The 18,210-nt window shown below is 42.0% G+C and overlaps 1 protein-coding gene across 4 annotated transcripts in view; it reads left to right on the top strand.

The window, feature by feature from the left end:
- The window catches only part of cdh24b (cadherin 24, type 2b), a 296,244-nt gene that overhangs the window by 117,110 nt on the left and 160,924 nt on the right, over window positions 1-18,210 (top strand). For all 4 annotated transcript variants that reach the window (XM_074687942.1, XM_074687943.1, XM_074687940.1 and 1 more), the window contains one exon: window positions 5,224-7,059. In XM_074687942.1, the coding sequence (XP_074544043.1) occupies window positions 5,515-7,059 (1,545 nt within the window). In that variant the 5' untranslated portion in view covers window positions 5,224-5,514. The remainder of the gene's footprint in view (window positions 1-5,223; window positions 7,060-18,210) is intronic.

Here is an 18,210-nt window from a genome sequence, read left to right as displayed (position 1 = left end):
AAGCCAGCCTCCCATCCTCTGTAATGGCCTCCGCGACTGTTATATATATCTTATTCTCTAAAATCTGCCCCGGGCTTCATGTAACCACTGGGTATCTCCTGTTAGCAGCATTTTGTGATTTGATGACTAGATTTATGCTCACAATTACTGTGCTGTACCCTCTCGTCAAGATGGTGGCTGGTGAGATGCTTGTCACTTCCGATGTAGCAAGGCCGAAGAGGGAGATTGGCTGATTGATTGAAGCCTCAGAGAGCACTGAGGGTGAGGGACGCAGTGACAGCAGCGTGATTGACAGAGATGAGAGGGAGGGAAGCGGATAGCGGGAAGCAGCAGGGAGGATTGGATACTAAAACAATAGCGAGTTAAGGAGAAGGGATAGAGAAAGATTTAGGGAGATAGATCGGCCGAGGAAGGGACAGGTGGTGAGTGGGAGAGGTGGGAAAAGAGAACGCAGAGGAAGGAGGAGGGGGTGGGTAATCTCTTTTTTTTTTTCTTCTTCGGTGTTCATCAAACAGCTTTGCTTTAAAGGGAGACTAAGTCAGAGGTAGTGGAGGACGTTGAGGAGAAGATGAGAGAGAAGAAAAGGGTGAAAAGTATTCCAGGAGGAACATCCTAACTTCAGTCATGCCCCAGTGAATGTGCTGACAGGGTCTGTCTGCACCACAGCAGAGCAAGTGTCATACACCAAGACAAACCGCACTGCGCCGCACAGGACAAGATGAAAGCAGCAGCACTTAACCCGCAGCACACAACTTTCACAAAGTACGAAAACACTGAACAGTTTTATGAAGAGAGTGCTTGGCTTGTCAACAATAGAACAAAAGTCAATCCAACAGCTTTGTGTACAAAGTTGATCTGTTCAACTTCTGAGGGCTCTAAAAGGACATTTTAAAACCTATTCTCAACATTAATGCACTTCATGATTCATGATTGTGAACAGATAATGCTGGTTATTTTCTATACAGTTACTCTGAAGCAGGGGTCTGCTAGCTTTCCCATCAAAGAAGCATTTTTGCCTCATCTCACCTGGATTGAAGTCATTCAGGAGCCACAAAATCTTCTTTACCATCACAGTAAAGATGATGAAGTATACCAAATTCAATACATAGTTAAAATATTTTCAATAATGATATACTGAAAGATTACAAGAAGTATTTTGAATTTATTAAATTTTAAAACTACAAAAAAAATACAAAAAAACAATTTGATGACGTGTTGATAATGTTGCTCAACTTATAATTTTTGTTTGTGAATTTCTCACCACATATCAAGTAAGTGCATTAAGCATAGACTGTATATAGAGTGGACAGCGTGGCTGTGCCTTTTATCATTGTACACTTTGAAGCCAAAATACCCCCGTCACAGGCGCAGCCATTGTAGCACTTTGCAGCCAGAGTCTGCACAGTAAAGAGGGATTCTGGGAGAATCTGAGTGGAGCTGAGTGACAAACAAATAATTATTGTTTTTCTTAAGAGAGTCTAATCACTTCTTGACTCTTTCTCCTGACATATTTTACAATACCCCCAAAAAATACACAAGAACGGCAGCTGTCAATCATCAAACCTCCTATAACCACTGAAAACTGAACTTTTCAGAAAAAAGAGGACTTGAATACAAGACAGCCAAATAATATTTTCAAATCACCACAACAATCGGACATGAAAAACATTTCTACGAGGTGTATTCATTTTTTAAAGTTTGACCACAGCCCATCTGGAATGACTGGAGAGACTGTTTTTTTTTTTTTACCTATACTGCAGCCAGTCACCAGGGGGAGCAGTATTTGTGGAAACCTCACTTCAAACCGAGCAAGATGACATCCGTTTTTCTTTACAGTCAATGGCATTAAGCTGACTCGTTGACTCGTTGGCACTTAAATGAATCCATCCCCACAGAGTTCAAATATATAATTTCTTCCAGATTTATCTTTTTGTTGACTTATCTTACCAGGAGTTTAAAACACGAGGCTAGCCACAGGTGCATGGTGAGTTGGTGGGCCTTTGATGATGTAGTAGTAGGCGAAGTAGAAAGGTAGTAGACTTTATTGTAAGATGTGATGCATATTTAGTTTAAAAAAAAAAAAGAAGTTAAATCATGATTTCATTTAGTGTCCATATTGTTAATCATCAATATCCTACGTGAGAGAAATAAAAATTCTTTTTTTCAGTAATGTTCTTCAAAGCCTCAGAGAGCCACTGCAAATAAGTCAAAGAGCTGCAGCTTGCAGACCTCTGCTTTGGGAGATTTGAATATGAACAACAATCAAGCAGTAGACAAAACTATCTTCTTGTCATCCACTGTTTTGGGGAAGAATAATGATTAAAAGCTACATTTTAGCACATAGGCTGTCATCATCTTAGCATTTATGAGAAAGAAAGTGACTTGTTTTAGATGACAGATTGGTTTCATGTTGCCACACCTTTTTCTTGGTTTGAAATTATCTCAATGGTAGTAATTTGTAGATCAAAAGTTGTCAGGCTTTCACAATATCCAAACTTGCAAAAGTGATGCTAGAGACAACCTGATCTCACACATTGTATCAATCAATCCGTGTTAAGTATTCCTGTGCTTTTCATCTCAGCCCGCTGACACTGAAGCAAAAAGTTGGTTTCAGTTTTCATCTAACTGGAAAACATAAAGTTCTAATAACTATCCAAACCAATCATATAAACATCATCCTATTCTGAGGGATATGAATCTTTGGCGTTATCCTTTCATCTTTGTTGCAAGGTGTGTCAGCTCAGAGAAGAAAGGGAAGAAATGTCAACAAATATTTCAGCAGAAGTCCTGTTCACCTTGTCTGATGTTACCTTTGTTGGAAAAAGCTTTGCTAATGTTTGACTGTGGCTTGATGGTTAATCTAAATGTTTAGTTTAATGTTGATGTGTTTAGGAGGCTAATAAGAATCAGCTGGTGATACCAGAAGGATACAAGTGACTATTTGTGCAACTGTGTACAAGGATGTTTTTTTTTTTTCTCAAAAAAAACAAAACAAAACAACGGCTGTGTCTCTCCATCTTTCATCCCTGTGATGCTGTGGTTGTGAGTGACAGCAGGCCTTGCTCATGAGGGGTTGACTCACTTGACAGCAAAGTTGTGCTGTTCAGTGTTGTGGATGAATATTGACCCTAGTGTTGATACCAAAACAACACAATTACACAATTTTCTCATGAGATTTTTAAATTTTTCATTTGGATAAAACTAGACAAAGAGATAAATGAAATGACAATTCCGAATTGGAACTGATTTGACTTGAGTTGAGAAGTTATTGTGGGTGATTTTCCCGAGAGTAACACATAATATAGAACACATTGAGAAAACATTTAAGACATAACATTGATCATATTACTCATATTACATTAGCTTCACCTGTGGAAAAAGGCCTCATACATTTTCATTTATTCAGTCTTCTTACAAAAGAAGTCTATCGACCAATTAAAATACAGAATTCCCCAGCCAAACCACATGCAAAGCTTTCAAAGTCTGCTGTTATTGCTGTCATCTGCAAATGATTTGCTCTACATACAGAGGACAAGCAGAAATGTTCAGCATGCCGGCATTAAAGGCAGTTTCCCTATACAGCCCTCCTTTGTGTGTTTCTGATGTACTTTACTCTGTGATGTACAGGAACAGCTCTTTGATCTCACTGCTGACGGGCAGGTTGGCGTGTGTGCATGTCTTATAGTCTTGGCATGTGAAGGTTTTCATGGAAGTGTGTGTGTGAGTACTTCCTGCATGATCTGCAGTCCATTTTGTATGATGAGGTATAAATAAATAATTTCATCTGAAATATGGATATTTATTTAAAGTTATTATTCATGTATTTTGCATGCAAAATAAACCTTCATGGCCCACAGACAAAAATATCACCCTGCGGCAACACTTCAAAAGCAGCGGTATTCCTGCCGACCTGGCAACTCTGGGTTTGTGGTCGGTCTTGACGTTAAGGGAAAAATGTTTCAACTTGTTATAATCTCAGCTGGACTGAGTGCATCCTGTCTTTGAATCTCTCCGTCTGGTTAGTGCACTCGTCTTTGGCAAGCAGATACAAGCTGTCTAGGATTGTTAAAGCAGCACGGAAGATAGTCTGCCGCCAACACAAGCCATTAAACGACCTTTACAACACAGCTGGACAGATCTGTCAATCATAGGAGACAAAACCCATCCTCTCCAATCTGAGCTGCTCCCGTCAGGGTGAGGAAAGGCTGTCTGTGCTAAAGAGAAAGGCTAACAGGGTTATTCAGAAAGCAGCTAATGAGGGCTAAAGTAAACTCAGTGATGCAGGAGTTGGTCAGATCTGACCTATGCAAAAGACAAACAATCATCATGTTCAGCATGCAGCTTCTGCTCATAATATTGTGTCTTTGAGGTCCTACAGTGATATGAGAGGGCTTATTAAATTACAGGAATGCCCCTTTAAACAGTCATTTTCTGTATTTCACATGGCTGTCTTGCCATGTACACAGTTTAATGATAAAAAGGTCTTTATGTTAATTCAATCTGGCAAATAGTCACATTACTGACTTGTCAGATGCGTAGGCTGATGCAACTGAATTACAAGTGATCTTTGCCTGTTCTCATCTTAAAACAGGCGCACTGATTGATATCTGACATTTTGATTTGGCGTAGGATTTTCATTTGAGTCTTGAGTGCTTCAGAGACACGCTGAGAGTCTGAGTTAGAAGCATGAGAACCGAGGAACCTTTTGCATCACTCGAGGCGCAGAGCACTACAAAGTGCATCTGAATCTATGACTTGCATCTGTATTGACATTCTTTAACTGACTGATCAAAGCACAATGTTAATCCAGCTAATTAATCAGGCATCAAAGTGATATGAAGCTGGTTTCATACTGAAGCTCGTCCTCCTCTGCTCTGCAGTCACAAATCCTTGACAGTTGTTCTCATTACTAAACGCTCAGAGCATTTTCTATTACTGTTATCCTATCTTTTTCCTGGTGGAGAAGTATAATGATAACTTTGTCCCCTTCTATCTAATAGATGTAAGAAAAAAAACTCTGGGGTCATTATGAAGGTATAAATGGATGTATGTTCAGGGCCTAAAAGCCCCCCGTGCTTGTGAAAATGTGATTGCTGCTCCGTTAAAAGGTCCGTTCTGTCTGCTTGTCTGTGAATTCTCCTACCTGTCTATGCGGCTGCACTTTTAATTAACGCAGTGCAATGATTAAAGTTTTAACTTAATTATCTTTATCTTTTCTCTCAGGGTGTTCAAGCCTCTGTGGGAAACTGAATGAGACGCTTCACAAGACGAGTGGGAAAAAAAGCAGCGGAGGGAAGCTTGGTGAGATAGAGGAAGACATTAAGAGGAGAAAAGAAAAAAAAGACGGAGTGACTGACACCTGCCCTCCAGCTCAGTGTGAAGGGCACAGCACGGGAGAGTGAGAGGAGGGGCATGAAAAGAGAGAAAATAGAAAGGAGAATGAAGACAACTGGAAAACAAGGCCTGCCTTTCAGCAAACCTCACTCAAATTAGAACATCTCTCAACAAGACAAAATGATTACAAGAAATCTGCTCCTACTGGTTTCCCTGTGCCTGTGGGAGGGGCTTGTAGGAGGAGCCTCGGCCAGCAAGATCTTACGTAGGAGAGGAGTGGGTGGATCACACATGGTGAAGCTAGCTGACAGCAGAGCTTTGGACCAATGGGACGCAAGCATGGATGCAAATTCAATGCCAGTGGTGACTCTGAGAAACCTGATTAATCACGAGCAGGCAGGCGACACCGGATCATTCTCTTACTCAAGGATGGTGCAAAGTCACAGTGCTCCTCAAGTAGCCAGCAGGGAGAGGCAAGTTTTCAAGCCCAAACGTGAAGTCGACTCAGTCAGCAAAAAGGAAGGAAGTCTGCACCTTTCAACCAGTAACAAAGAGTTAAACCAGGATGGGAAGAAAGTTCGGAACAACACAAAGAACTCTGAGAGTCCTGCTAAAACAGGAAGGTCGGAGAAGACATTCACCGTCCACCATAAGACGGACGGGCATGCCAACAGAACCAGGTTTAAATCAGGATCTCGATCAAGGAGCAGACCTGATTTGAGTGTCCATACTACAGGGGTGCCAGGGAAAGGTTTTAGTGCAGATTCAAGCAGAAAGTTTAACCTGACTGGAAGTTATGGTGTTTTGAAGCTGCTGTCAAAGGAGAACTTAGTTAGGATCGTCAATTCCCAAATGCAAAGCGTTCCCAGCCTGAGCTTCTCCAGCAAGGGCAGCCGGAGCAGGAAGAGAGATTTGATTGACGTTAATCACGGACAGTTAGAGGCTCAGAAAGTGCAGAGACAAGACACGGCTGTCACTCAGTTTCACCCTGGATTTGATAATCAGACTGCATATCCTGATGTAAGCCCGGTCCCCACTCCAGATCTTAATCGAGACCAGGGTGCCAACACTCGTGATAATCCTCTAAGTGAAGTCAATCCAGCTTCAAGTAAAGGGCAGGGCGTCTTGGGAATGCAGGGTTCAGATAGTAGTGATAATAAGAGCAAACACCTCGTCCGCTTACTGTCAACACCTCGCAGCGAGGTCGGTCTCAGCCCGGAGAAAGAAGTAATAGGCAGCCAAACAGAGCCACCATTTACATCGACGAAACACTTCCCACTGTTTGCTCCCTCTGAAACAAATGATTCTCCGCCGTCTGTGCTGACAATGCAACCCCTGGGACTTAGACCGGGGAACAGAGCTGCAGATTCCCATAGAGACCCATTAACAGAGTCAGCTCACTCTGCTCAAACAGAACCCAGCACAGCTCAGTACCCCGCAGATGAAGACAACAAACTTGTCAACAGCAGTCATGTCCTGAGGCTCCATCCGGCTCCCGAATGGAGCCACAATGAAGAAGACGCTGCGATGCAAGCTGTCGATCCAGAAAATGGGAAAGGCCTCGTGTTTGAGGAGGCAGAAGAGTCAGAGGTGGACGAGGAGGAAGGGATGGCTGACCGCTTGGAAAAGAAGGGGACACGCTCTCGTAGCAGGAGAAGCTGGATCTGGAACCAGTTCTTTGTGATTGAAGAGTACGCTGGGCCTGAGCCTGTGCTCATCGGACGGGTAAGGAAAAAGAAAAACTTCATTCAACATTTACAAGGGCTGTGAACTATTTTATGAATGTTTTATGAATATTTAAGACATTGTTACAAGTTCCCTACATGGCACATTTAACCTCAGGTCCTCTAGGTACACACCTTACAAAAGATGCGTTAGCATAATCCAACCTCACAGTCGCACTCGAAGTTTTCTGAGCATTGTTATGAACCTACAATTGGAATTGATTTACATTGCTCCACTGCGATTTGGTGCCTTCAGGTAGCCATAAAAACTCCAATGAATCAATGGTGCATTGAGGCGCAACAGAGGGCCCAGATCACATGCACCCAAGGGGGCTAGTCATGATCACTTTCAATCCGCACCCACCAAAGGGAATTGACTTATCCATGAGAATTAATAGCTCCACTTTCCCCTCCACCATTGATCCACACCCCAAGGCGAGAAAGCAAGAGTAGTCGCAGTGTTCCCTCATTTCCCTGTAGGTCAGGCCTGTCAGCTCTCCTCCCTCATGGTCAGAGGTCTGCAAGGTCCCGCTAATGCTATTTCATTTGGACTGATTTACACTTGGTTTGACAGGATTTATCACTGCCTGCACCCTCAGCACAACACACACATGGCTGAAGTCCTAATGCTCTGCAATGTAATTTATTACAATCATTGACTGAACATGTCACACCCCCTCTGCCTGACGCACAGCTCCCACCTGCGTTTGACGGTGCGAGCAGATAAGCAGGGAGGAGGAGGAGGAGGAGTAGGACACGTGGAGCAGACAGAAGGTGTCTCAGAGTCCAGCATTGTGATGGTTTTGCTCTCAGGCCTCAGCATGCGCCAACTGTCTCAGCACCCAGCTGCGGTAGATGAGCTAATTTATAAGCCTGTGTGGCCAGTTTGCTGAGCAAATGAATAGTAATGATCCCTGAGTGACTGCTGCGGGCTGCTGGAGGCCACAGAGTGAGAAGTGTGAGTTTGAGTGTGTGAGTACTTGAAGTTAAGCTCAGTAAGAGATCTTTCTTACACTCTAGACAAAAGGCTTCTAACTTATGTTTCAAATCCAGGTGCACACAGTTGGGAAGGAGCTGCAGCCTTCATAAGAAGTGTGAAGCTAATTAGCCAACATTTGATTTGGTTGTTTTTGCACTTTGCACTTTGACTGATGGCTGTCCAAACTGAACGCTGCGAAGCACTGCCATAGAGATGTAAGAGCTAACGGTCCAGCGTACAGATGGCACTGTGTGTAAAGCCATTAGTGCCAATCTGCTGTGTCAAGCAGGTGTTTATGCCAGCACATTGTATGGCACTCAAGGAGGGAACAACGCCAGGCTGCACACACACATGCCCATATGATAGTGCTGACACTTGGAGTACACCCAAAAAGCTATTGTGACTCTGTGTGTGTGTGTGTGTGTGTGTGTGTGTGTGTGTGTGTGTGTGTAGGTGTGTGTGTGTGTGTGTGTGTGTGTGTGTGTGTGTGTGTGTGTGTGTGTGTGTGTGTGTGTGTGTGTGTGTGTGTGTGCTGGGCTAGAGATGCGTATGATTAGTACCACACTGTATTATACAGTGACGGCACACATGAATAATGCTCTTATAGATCTTAATACGCTTATGAATTTTTAATCTCCTGCTTCGCTCCATGTAGGCTGACGCTATAGGTAGAGAGATCAATGCGGACAGGCTCGCCTTGTTTTTTTCTCGATTGGGGACCTGATTGTGCTTTAATGGAGAGAGCTGTGATGGAGGGTGTGAAGAGAAATGGACTGTACGGGCCAAAACCAGCTCCACCTGCCAGATCCAGTACTGAAATCAGCCTTGGTCAGCCGCAAACAGTGTTGCGTGTGACTCACAACACGAGCCTTGCTTTCAGTTGTCTGTGTGGTGTCTGCTCACACACGCTTGCACTCGCACACACACACGGTGTGCACGTCTAAAGGTGTGATCCTGTATTTAATTGTGGGCTTTCTTTAACAAGCCGCCTGCTAACACTGATTCATGCTGTGTTTTTGTGTGATCCAGGACAGCTCGGTTTTGGATAAATCTCTGCTAAAGCTGGGAACAAGAGCCAGGACTCTAATCTGTGATGTCAACGTGAGACAAAGGATCTGCAGCTAAACTGATAATGAATTTCAGGGCCAACTTTGTGGACGCACTGACAGCACACAGTGTAGTTTTGCATGGATATTTATAAGTACTGTGTCTGATTTCAAATTGTTAGAAAGCCATACAAAAAGGCCCAGCTCATTTGGAATTAAATCTCAAAGACTCAGCCAACGTGTCACCAGCTGTCCATTCACTGTTGTTGGAGCTGGGCTGGGCTTGATATGTCGTAATACCATGAGAGATCTGAGCTTTTGTTTACCGCAGCATCTTGTTTTGCAGACTTGTTATGGTTCACAAGAGTTGCCAAAAAGGGCACGAAACATTTTGAGTAGTGAATTGTGTGACTCAGTTTTCTGCCCTCTATCAACACACACTCTCTATCTCAGTCTCAAACACACGCACGCTCACACTCACACACATGCACACAGACGATGTTACTATATTTTCTCACGCTGGAGTGTCTCTGCCCCATGATAATTGTGAATTTAATTGATGCTGTCACATGGTCTGTAATGGGGTTTCAAGTGATTGCAGAGGCAGTGTGAAAGAAACACAGATTTTTCTTGAGGAGAAAAGGCGCCTCAGCAGAGCTGGGATTAAGAAAAAAACACCACTTTCTGATTAGCTTTTCTTCCATCCTCGCTACTCTCTTGAAATGCAAACTCGCTAACACCTCATGTGGGGAGAGAACGTGACATATATAATCGTTTCTTCCTCTCTGAGAGGAAATTCAAGCTTTCCATCCTGCCCTGTTTCACCTTTTCTATCAACCAAAGTGTTTGAGCTACCTGTAGAGAGGCTAATACGCATATGTAATTCAGCAGTGCAACAGCAAACGAGCTTAGCCTGTTATCATTTGCATGTGGTTAATTTCAGCGTGAACATACATAATTCATAGTTAGTGAAATATTCCTGTTTCACAATTAGCATTATTGTCTTTGCCACACATGACACTCACAGTACAGCACAACATGAATAAAAAAGCATGCAGACATCAATGTGAATCAGTAATTAAATACTTTGTGTTTCTGACACACCAAACTGTACCAGCCTTTCCCACGGAGGCGTATACTTAGCTCTCTCATTACCCTGAATCATTCATTAACATTCAGAGCTGAAAATTGCCCTGCAAAATGCAGCTAAAGGAGTCCTGCAGCCTGAAGGCACTTCAAGATATATAAATAACACGGTTATTGACTGTAGTGTTATTGGTGCCTCCTGCGCCTCCTTTTGGAGCCTCTGGGTGCAACGTGCTCACACATGATATTGTGAAATCTGCCCGCGGGAAGTTGACGGTGTGATGCAAGGACGAGAAGGAGGCTGTCACAGGAAGTTAAGGCCTGGTGTTTGAGAGTGTGTTAGCGTGCGTGCACATAGTGTCTTCTCTGATGCTCACTCTAGCAAAAGCCCCTTCTGTCATCAGCTTCAAGCCAGTCGTGGAAAGTAACTGTGCGTTAATCCAAGGGATGTTTTGGGGTTAAATGTTTTTCTTTATAATTAATATTTAATGTTACATTACCCTTCTACTCAACAGCAATTTAAAGCCGTGTATTGAAACCTGTTTCTCTTTTCTTCCAGCTGTAGTAACTAGTTTAGCATTTTAACATTAAAAATGCATCAAAGATGTACTAATAGGATACTTTTCGGTGTCTTTTCTCCATTACTTAGTTGACTTCTGCCCCTTTAGCATTAAAACAGTTTCTATCTGTGCTAAATAACTACTAATAACATGTAAAGTACTCTGAAAGGAGCCATTGTACATGTTGAATTCTTTTGTTCCCAGCTTTACTAGCAATTAATCCGTAACAAGGTTTGAAAAATATTCTGAGTTTGGAGGAACATTTAAAGGTCTGACAAAACACCCTGCACGCCATCACGGTTATTACTGCTGCTTAGGCGTTAGATTTCAAATTTACCAAAAAAGAAGTCTGCTTTGAGGTGTGGAGTTCAAACATGAAGCTGTCTCTACAGGAGGCCTTTCTAAATACATTTAAAGTGACGGGAAGTGTTTCACACAGAGCTTTTAAAGAGAGTTTTTTTTTTTCATAAGTATGGTTGTATTAAGGTATTAGTCAGTTTTAAGTGTACTAGCCACAGGAGATGCCAGCTACCTCAGACCTTCTGTCAAGAAAGCCGCCTGAAAACAGTCGCTGAAGCTGGGCTATCAACTGCTGCAGACGAGGTCGGCTCTACCACCTCATTTAGCTCAGTTTAAAAAGCTAGGCCCAAACACTGAAGTCAGTGGAAGCTCTATTTTAAATATTTTTAGAGTTTCTCCTTGCTGTCAGAAAGCCCACTCATTTTTGCACTTCACAAGATGTGACACGTGAGTGTTCTTCCGCCTGCAGCGCACTGATCGCTTACTGTTTCAATGGCAAGGGTGTATGCCACATCCCATCTGTGCCTCATTCCCAAAAAAGTCTTTTTGCTGTAATACAGGAGACTATTTTCATCATCAAGCTGAACAGCAGGCAGTAGAAACAGTCAGTTTGAAAATAAAACAGACAGACTCCTGATCACATATAATAATAGCCTCTTACAGCTGATCTCTGTGTTTATTGCTGTGGTTGCGTGATCTTATTGTGTTCTCATGTGATTTCGTGATCTCATGAGTCCAGCTGCTTTGAGCTGTGAAACACTTCTGAGGCATGATGTGTGCCGTCTGACGGAGCGGAGTCACGGCACAGACAGGAAGTGACGCATTCACTCACTGTGGAATCATGCAGAAACTGTTTAACAGCTCTGAATAAACTTTGATTCTAATCACTACTGAAATTCTTCGGCTGTAGTTATTAAATGTTATTATACCCTCAACTTTTCTCTCTGTGAAGCAGTTTGTAGTGTCAGCAGTGCAGCCTGCCTCTCTCTTCTGGAGTCAAATAGCTAAAACATTTAAAAGAAGTTTGTGCACATGCTGGATGAATGTGCTCATTGCAGGCAATTTGTGTAAATGTATTTTTAACCTAATGTTATGTAGAAGAGTGGAACAGCTTGTTCTGGGCAAACACAAATATGCTGTGGTACATCTACTGATATGAACACAAGTTTCTGATCTTCTGTTGTAGTTCAGACAGAATAGCAGCTTAAATTGTGTTTCCTGCCTGCAGTTATGGAAACATTTGTCATTTTAAACTGAACTCTGGGACACAAGAATATTTATTATCGCGAGTTCTGTCAAAACAACCAGTTTTACACCTCTGGAGTCCAACTTTGGTTGTTGTTGTCCCTGATTTCAGGGAACATTGTCTCTGTAACTGAGAATGTGATGGGATAAAAAGCCTTGTATCATGCATTTCCATGGATGTTTGGGCCTTACTTTTACTATTAACCATAGCCTGGAGTGCTACTGCTGTTTTTCTTTGATTTGATTTCACCAAACATTTCAGTGATCGCCGATCACGATCATACAAGATTTTTTTTTCCAGATTTCTTCCTTGAAGACAACGGGTTTCTACCCTTTCAGTTTTTAATAATGCACTGGACAGTCCTTATCCCAATTTTAGTAGTTTCTGCAACCACCTTAGTTTTTTCTCTGCTTGATGCATGCCAGTGATTTGACCCTTCTCAAACAGACTAACATCTTTGCCATGACCCCGGGATGTGTCTTTTCACATGGTTGTATAAGAAATGAGAAGCAACTCATTACACCAGTTGGGGTTAACTTGTTGCCTGCTGAAAGATAATCATCCATGCACTAATTATCCAATAGAAGGCTTGTATCTATTTACTTAGTTAAATCCAGGTGGTGACATTTTTATGGCTGTACCGTCAAATGTCAGTCTCTTAGTTTAAAGAAATAGAGAACAGAGAAGAAGTGTAGGCTTCTGATAGCTGCTGCTTCAGAGGAGTCGTCTCTGCAGCTCCGCTAATCACATCACATCTCCCACTGGAGACCCAATCACAATTCTCCACCTGCAACACAAACACACCGTCGGAGACACACCCATGCACACCAACAACGGAGGAGAGAGACAAAAACACAAAATACACATGATGTTCATAACACATGTATTTTTGTCGTAAATATTCACCTTTTTTCTTGGTGTGTATGTTAATTGTGGTGTTCCTGCATCAAGTCTTAATCCTTACACTAACCACATTGGTTCATACTTTTATACTGTTGTCGCTGCTTGGTCTGAACCCCTATAATCCCCTCAGTACTCTTTTTCTATACTCTGTTTCTTCTTGTGGGTTATTGGGGAGGGTTTATTAACTGGACTCTGTGGCCAACTTGGCAAGCTCAGGAAGGAAAGGGACTTTAAAAACAACTTAGCTTCTCAAACAGGAAGTCAGATCATAGTATTTCTGTGTATTAAAAAAGCATCCATTTAGATGGGATCCATGAGCTTGGACTTTGACCAAATAGTTGATGAAGCTGTGCCTGTAGAAATCATAGCTTCCCTACATTTCATCTAGAGTCATTTTGTGTTAAGTTTCAGAAAACCTTCAAATATTGTAGTAATCAACACCATCACGTAATGGCCTTAGACATCAAAACATTGTAGCAAAAATAATGAGTGCCGCAGTATCCTCTCTTTCTCTTTTCTGGAAAAACAAAACTGAAAAAAAAGAAAAGAAAAAAAGAAATCTCTCCTGATTTTATTGTAATTGTTCAGCTCACTGCCAGTGACTCTGACACATAAAAAAAGAGGAGGAATCAACAGTAACTTTTTGAGACAGAGGTTCACTGCTCCCTACCTGTGGTCTTAATCAATGCTGCACCACATCTACGCTGCAGGTGGAGCCACTAAAAGCCAAAACTCCATGACATGTCTGCTCTGTTTACAGCTCCGGTATGTAACCACAGCGGTGACCAGTGCAGGGGTGAGGTGCTGCTGATTGAGGGGAAACTAGTACTAAAATGATGCCTTGAGCTAAGCCTCTGTCTTGATTACCCGCTGACATTACCCGAGATAACAACAGCTGCGTAAGCGGTGTGCTGATAAGTCACATGCAGACTCTACATGCACATACAGTGATCGCATCTCTGTGTTCAGACGTTTTGGTTAGGACAAGTCATGGGGAAGTGAATGTGAGATTTTGTGTTGACTCACGTCTTGCCGCACATCAGCAGGATGGCTAAATTTATTGTGCAGCCCTAATATGCACCGTATGGTGCCTCAGGAGTATTTAGTTTTACTAAAGTTGGACATGTTAAAACTTCTTCTATTGCTGCTTCAAGCAGTCGCTAACATTGTCCTGACCCGAACTTGTGCTGAAATATGCACACATCTTAAAAACACACACTTGTGAAGTCTAAGTACATATTTGTTAAAGATTTGGGCAAACTCAAACTCAGTTCAACACTGTGTTAATGCAGAGTCAGAAAGAGAACAGAGGGCTTGTAAGACCTGCTTTAAAGTCATAAATTACACTGCTTAGATAAAAGAGTCTCTATGAAAGTGAGGAGAGGAGACAGGAAGTTAAACCGGCCAATACGCAGGCCAGCACTCACTATAAACACACACACATCCAGACTAGGAAATCATCAATTAAGGTTATAAAAACAAGTGTCTCATAAACAGCTCTGTGTTTCCGTGTGCTTCTACTCACACTCTCCCTGCAGAATTCATTTAGCCTCCGGGTCCAAGCACAGCAGGGGTGAGGCAGCAATTAGAGAGTGACTACAGTGTGGGAGGGAGAGGGGGAAGGGGGAGAGAGGGGATAACAAGACAGAGCAGAGCCAGATTACCATACTGGGTAAAGGAGGGATGATGCAGAAGACAAGAGGTAAAAAAAAAATTCAGAGAGAGAACAGAGTGAGGTTAAAAAAAACAGTAAAGTAATAGTAGTGTTAATAGCATTCAGAAAGAGTGCAGGGATGTGAAGAAAGGTTAATGGCTAACAACTAGTGGAGGTGAAGAAACGTGTGCGGCAGTCTAAGGAAAAAGAGAAGAAGAGAAGAAGTAAGATCACACATGTTTCTTAAGCTGACCTTACAGCCCTGCGCGGCCTCAAGCATGCTGTAGAAAAGCCCGAGCAGAGAGAGAGAAAGAGGGTTATAAAAAGAGGCAGCAGGGAATCCAGGGCATAAGCGCGGGGACAGGCAGAGTTTACACAGAGGAAGATATATATGAGAGGAAGTAAGAGAATTGAGGAAGCAGTTAAATACCATTTTAATGCAAACCCCTGTGGAGGCCATATTCAAATGTGACTGCGCGATGAGTGGGTGCAGGATCACAACGAGGAAATAATAGACGAGATGACTGAGGGAACAAGGCTACAAGAGGGGAGTGAAGAGAAAGAAAAGAGGAGAAACTGTGGCGTCTATTATAGATGGATTTCAAAGGCAAGGCGTCTTACTTTCTCTCCCTTACTTCCAATCTCTCGTCTCTCTTTACAGCAGTGTTTTATCTTGGGATAATGTTGAACAAATCAGCGAAGCAAGCATCTGAATTTAAAGCATTACTCAACGCCCATCTTGTGAGTGGAAGCATTCTGTCTCCAGGAGAATATGATCAACTCAGAATACATCTACGAAGTTAATGTAAATGTGTTCTGTAGATAACCCCAGAAATATGGGTTAACAACCTCAACGACCTGCGTTGAGAAATAAGAGCAAAAAAAAAAAGTTATCTTACCTTGTGAACACTTGTTCTGCTCTGATATCTCAGAAGGGAAATCTTAAAACCGGTTAAAATATTTTATATCTGTGCTCCAAGTTGTTCAGCTGTAAAATGTGAAGTGTTGAAAAAATCATTCTTATGTCATTACTTCTACAAGAATCAATAACAAAAAGACAAAAGGCAGAGGACGAGGCCATTTTGCCCATCAAATAAAAACACTAATTAGCATCCTATGAGTTCAAATCTAAGGGTGTATTCACACCTGGATTGTTTGGGACAGTTGTTCCGAAACAGTGGGCAGACCCCCCGAAAGTCCGGTTCGTTTTGGCATATATGAACATAGCAATCGCGCTCGGATGTGGGACAAAACAAGCGGGTTGAGATTGCCAAAAATAGGTGGTCTCAGCTCGCATGATTACGCGCCCTGTAGCGGTTCCTGTGCAGTGAGAACACAAACGGCCCAGCAACAGGCACAAGACTCATAACTTTGGTAGTTGTGAGAGTAGGATGTGTTGTTGTGCACCCATCAGAGCCCGTTTTTGTCTGCGGAGATGTGAGCCGGCACGTCATCATTCATCTCGAGACATGCAGGATATTATTTTCCAGATGCAGTCGGGACTCCAAGAAAAACTGCAGATGTTGTTTATAAAGCACACACTGGTACATTAGCCAGATAAACGCTGTAATGCAAACTAGCCACACACGTTGTTAATGCTCCATGGCTGGTGAGAACATGAATGAATTTATGAATGAATGAATGAATGAATGAACGAACAAAGATAGGGAAACTCATCGTCTTCCAGGTATGATTTCTGACCAGTGAGAGAAAAAATCGATCCCACATGGCATTTGTTTACAACTTTGGACCGCAAGAGACTTTTGCCTTGTGAACACAAACGAACCGAGTGACGACCGCTACAGTTGTATCGGTTTTGCCCCTGAATCGGAACAAAGCAAACGAGCCACAGGTGTGAATACACCCTGAGTGATTATTTGCTAGATATCCTTGATATCAAACCTAATGGTGTATTCACACCTGGATTATTTGGGGCAGTTGTTCCAAAACAGTGGGCAGGCCCTTGAAAGTCCGGTTTGTTTGGGCATATGTGAACACAGCAAATGCGCTCAGCAGCAATGGTGTCTTACCAGTTAACTAATAAGATGAAAACAGATATTAACAAGTAAGCTAGTTTGAATCATGCAATCCAACTAGTTGACCAGTGTGCAATATGTTTATGCCAGAGATTATAGCCAAATCCTGGGTTATTGAGCCAAATTTTAGAGCCTATTGTAAACAACAATTCACACATATTCCCCATCTCCTTATTATAATTTGGGCAAGTGACATTTTAGATCTATCTAGTAACATAGTAAATATTTAAGTCTCAATTGTTAACTAGTACAACTCATAAAATCAGCAATAGTGCAAATAGTGGAAATTTGTTCTGTAACCCGTTGACTAGTGAACATTCAGAGCAGAACTAGTTAACTGGTAAGACTAAGAAAGACATACCTAGTATAAATAGTTGACATTTCTGCTCTTGCTAGTTAACTTGTAAAAACTTTTTTTTATCCTAACTAGTTAGCTTGTATGGTCCTTATATGGTCCGCCTTTCTTGCATACTGATGGATATTTGAACTGTTACTAGTTAACTACTAAACTTTTTTTTCAGTCCACTTCTTAACTAGTAGACATGAAATACATCATACTAGTAAACTTGTAGATATTTTGGCCTTACTAGTTAACATGTAGGACTTCCCTGAGTTTACTTGTATATATTTCAGCATTGTCCTGGTGAACTAGTGCAGAAAAAGACCTCACAAGTACAGGAAACTAAGATTAGATGTCGTGGATATCTATTAAATATTCAATCAGCTTCTGCAGCATGAAGTCTGCCACTTCTAAGCTTTTATTCCTGTTTGAGTTTACCCTTGTATGAGTGCAACTTTTGGATGTGGGTCAATCAGTTTCACTGTGCTTTTGATTGGTGCAATTACTTGTGGCAACAAAGAACCTTGAATCTTGGAAGAGGCTGACATTACCAAGCAAAAGACATGACTTTGTCAGGCAAGATATTTTTGATGACCCGAGTGCTACCACCATCTTAAATAAGTATCCACCCCCTGGACATTTGTGTTGGGGATTATGCTTTTCATGTGACGCTGTTCAACACAGTCAGAAAATTCAAGATAAGCCATTTGCCCAGCCCTTTCTATTCTATATCAAAAATAACCTTTAACTATAAATAGATACAAGTATTTTCCACATACAAATGATATCTGGACAGGTTGCAAAATATGTTTTTTTCTACATTTTTTAAAAACTTTCTCTCACCTGTATCTGATCTTCAACCATTGTTTCAAACTGTTTTTTGTCCTATTTAATAAAATGCAGTGTCTGCTCTGCTGTAGGCATAGACCGTATAACCCTTAGTGATGTCATAATTTTTCCTGAAATAGTGATAGGAAGCTCACAAACGGTGGTGACTTATCT

This window comes from Halichoeres trimaculatus, unplaced genomic scaffold, assembly GCF_033239565.1.
Source record: "Halichoeres trimaculatus isolate MK-OKI-2021-1 unplaced genomic scaffold, fHalTri1.1 fHalTri1_scaffold_15, whole genome shotgun sequence".
Taxonomy (NCBI): domain Eukaryota; kingdom Metazoa; phylum Chordata; class Actinopteri; order Labriformes; family Labridae; genus Halichoeres; species Halichoeres trimaculatus.
Note: the sequence above shows the minus strand (reverse complement) of the source record. Positions and strands in the feature narration are given on the sequence as shown.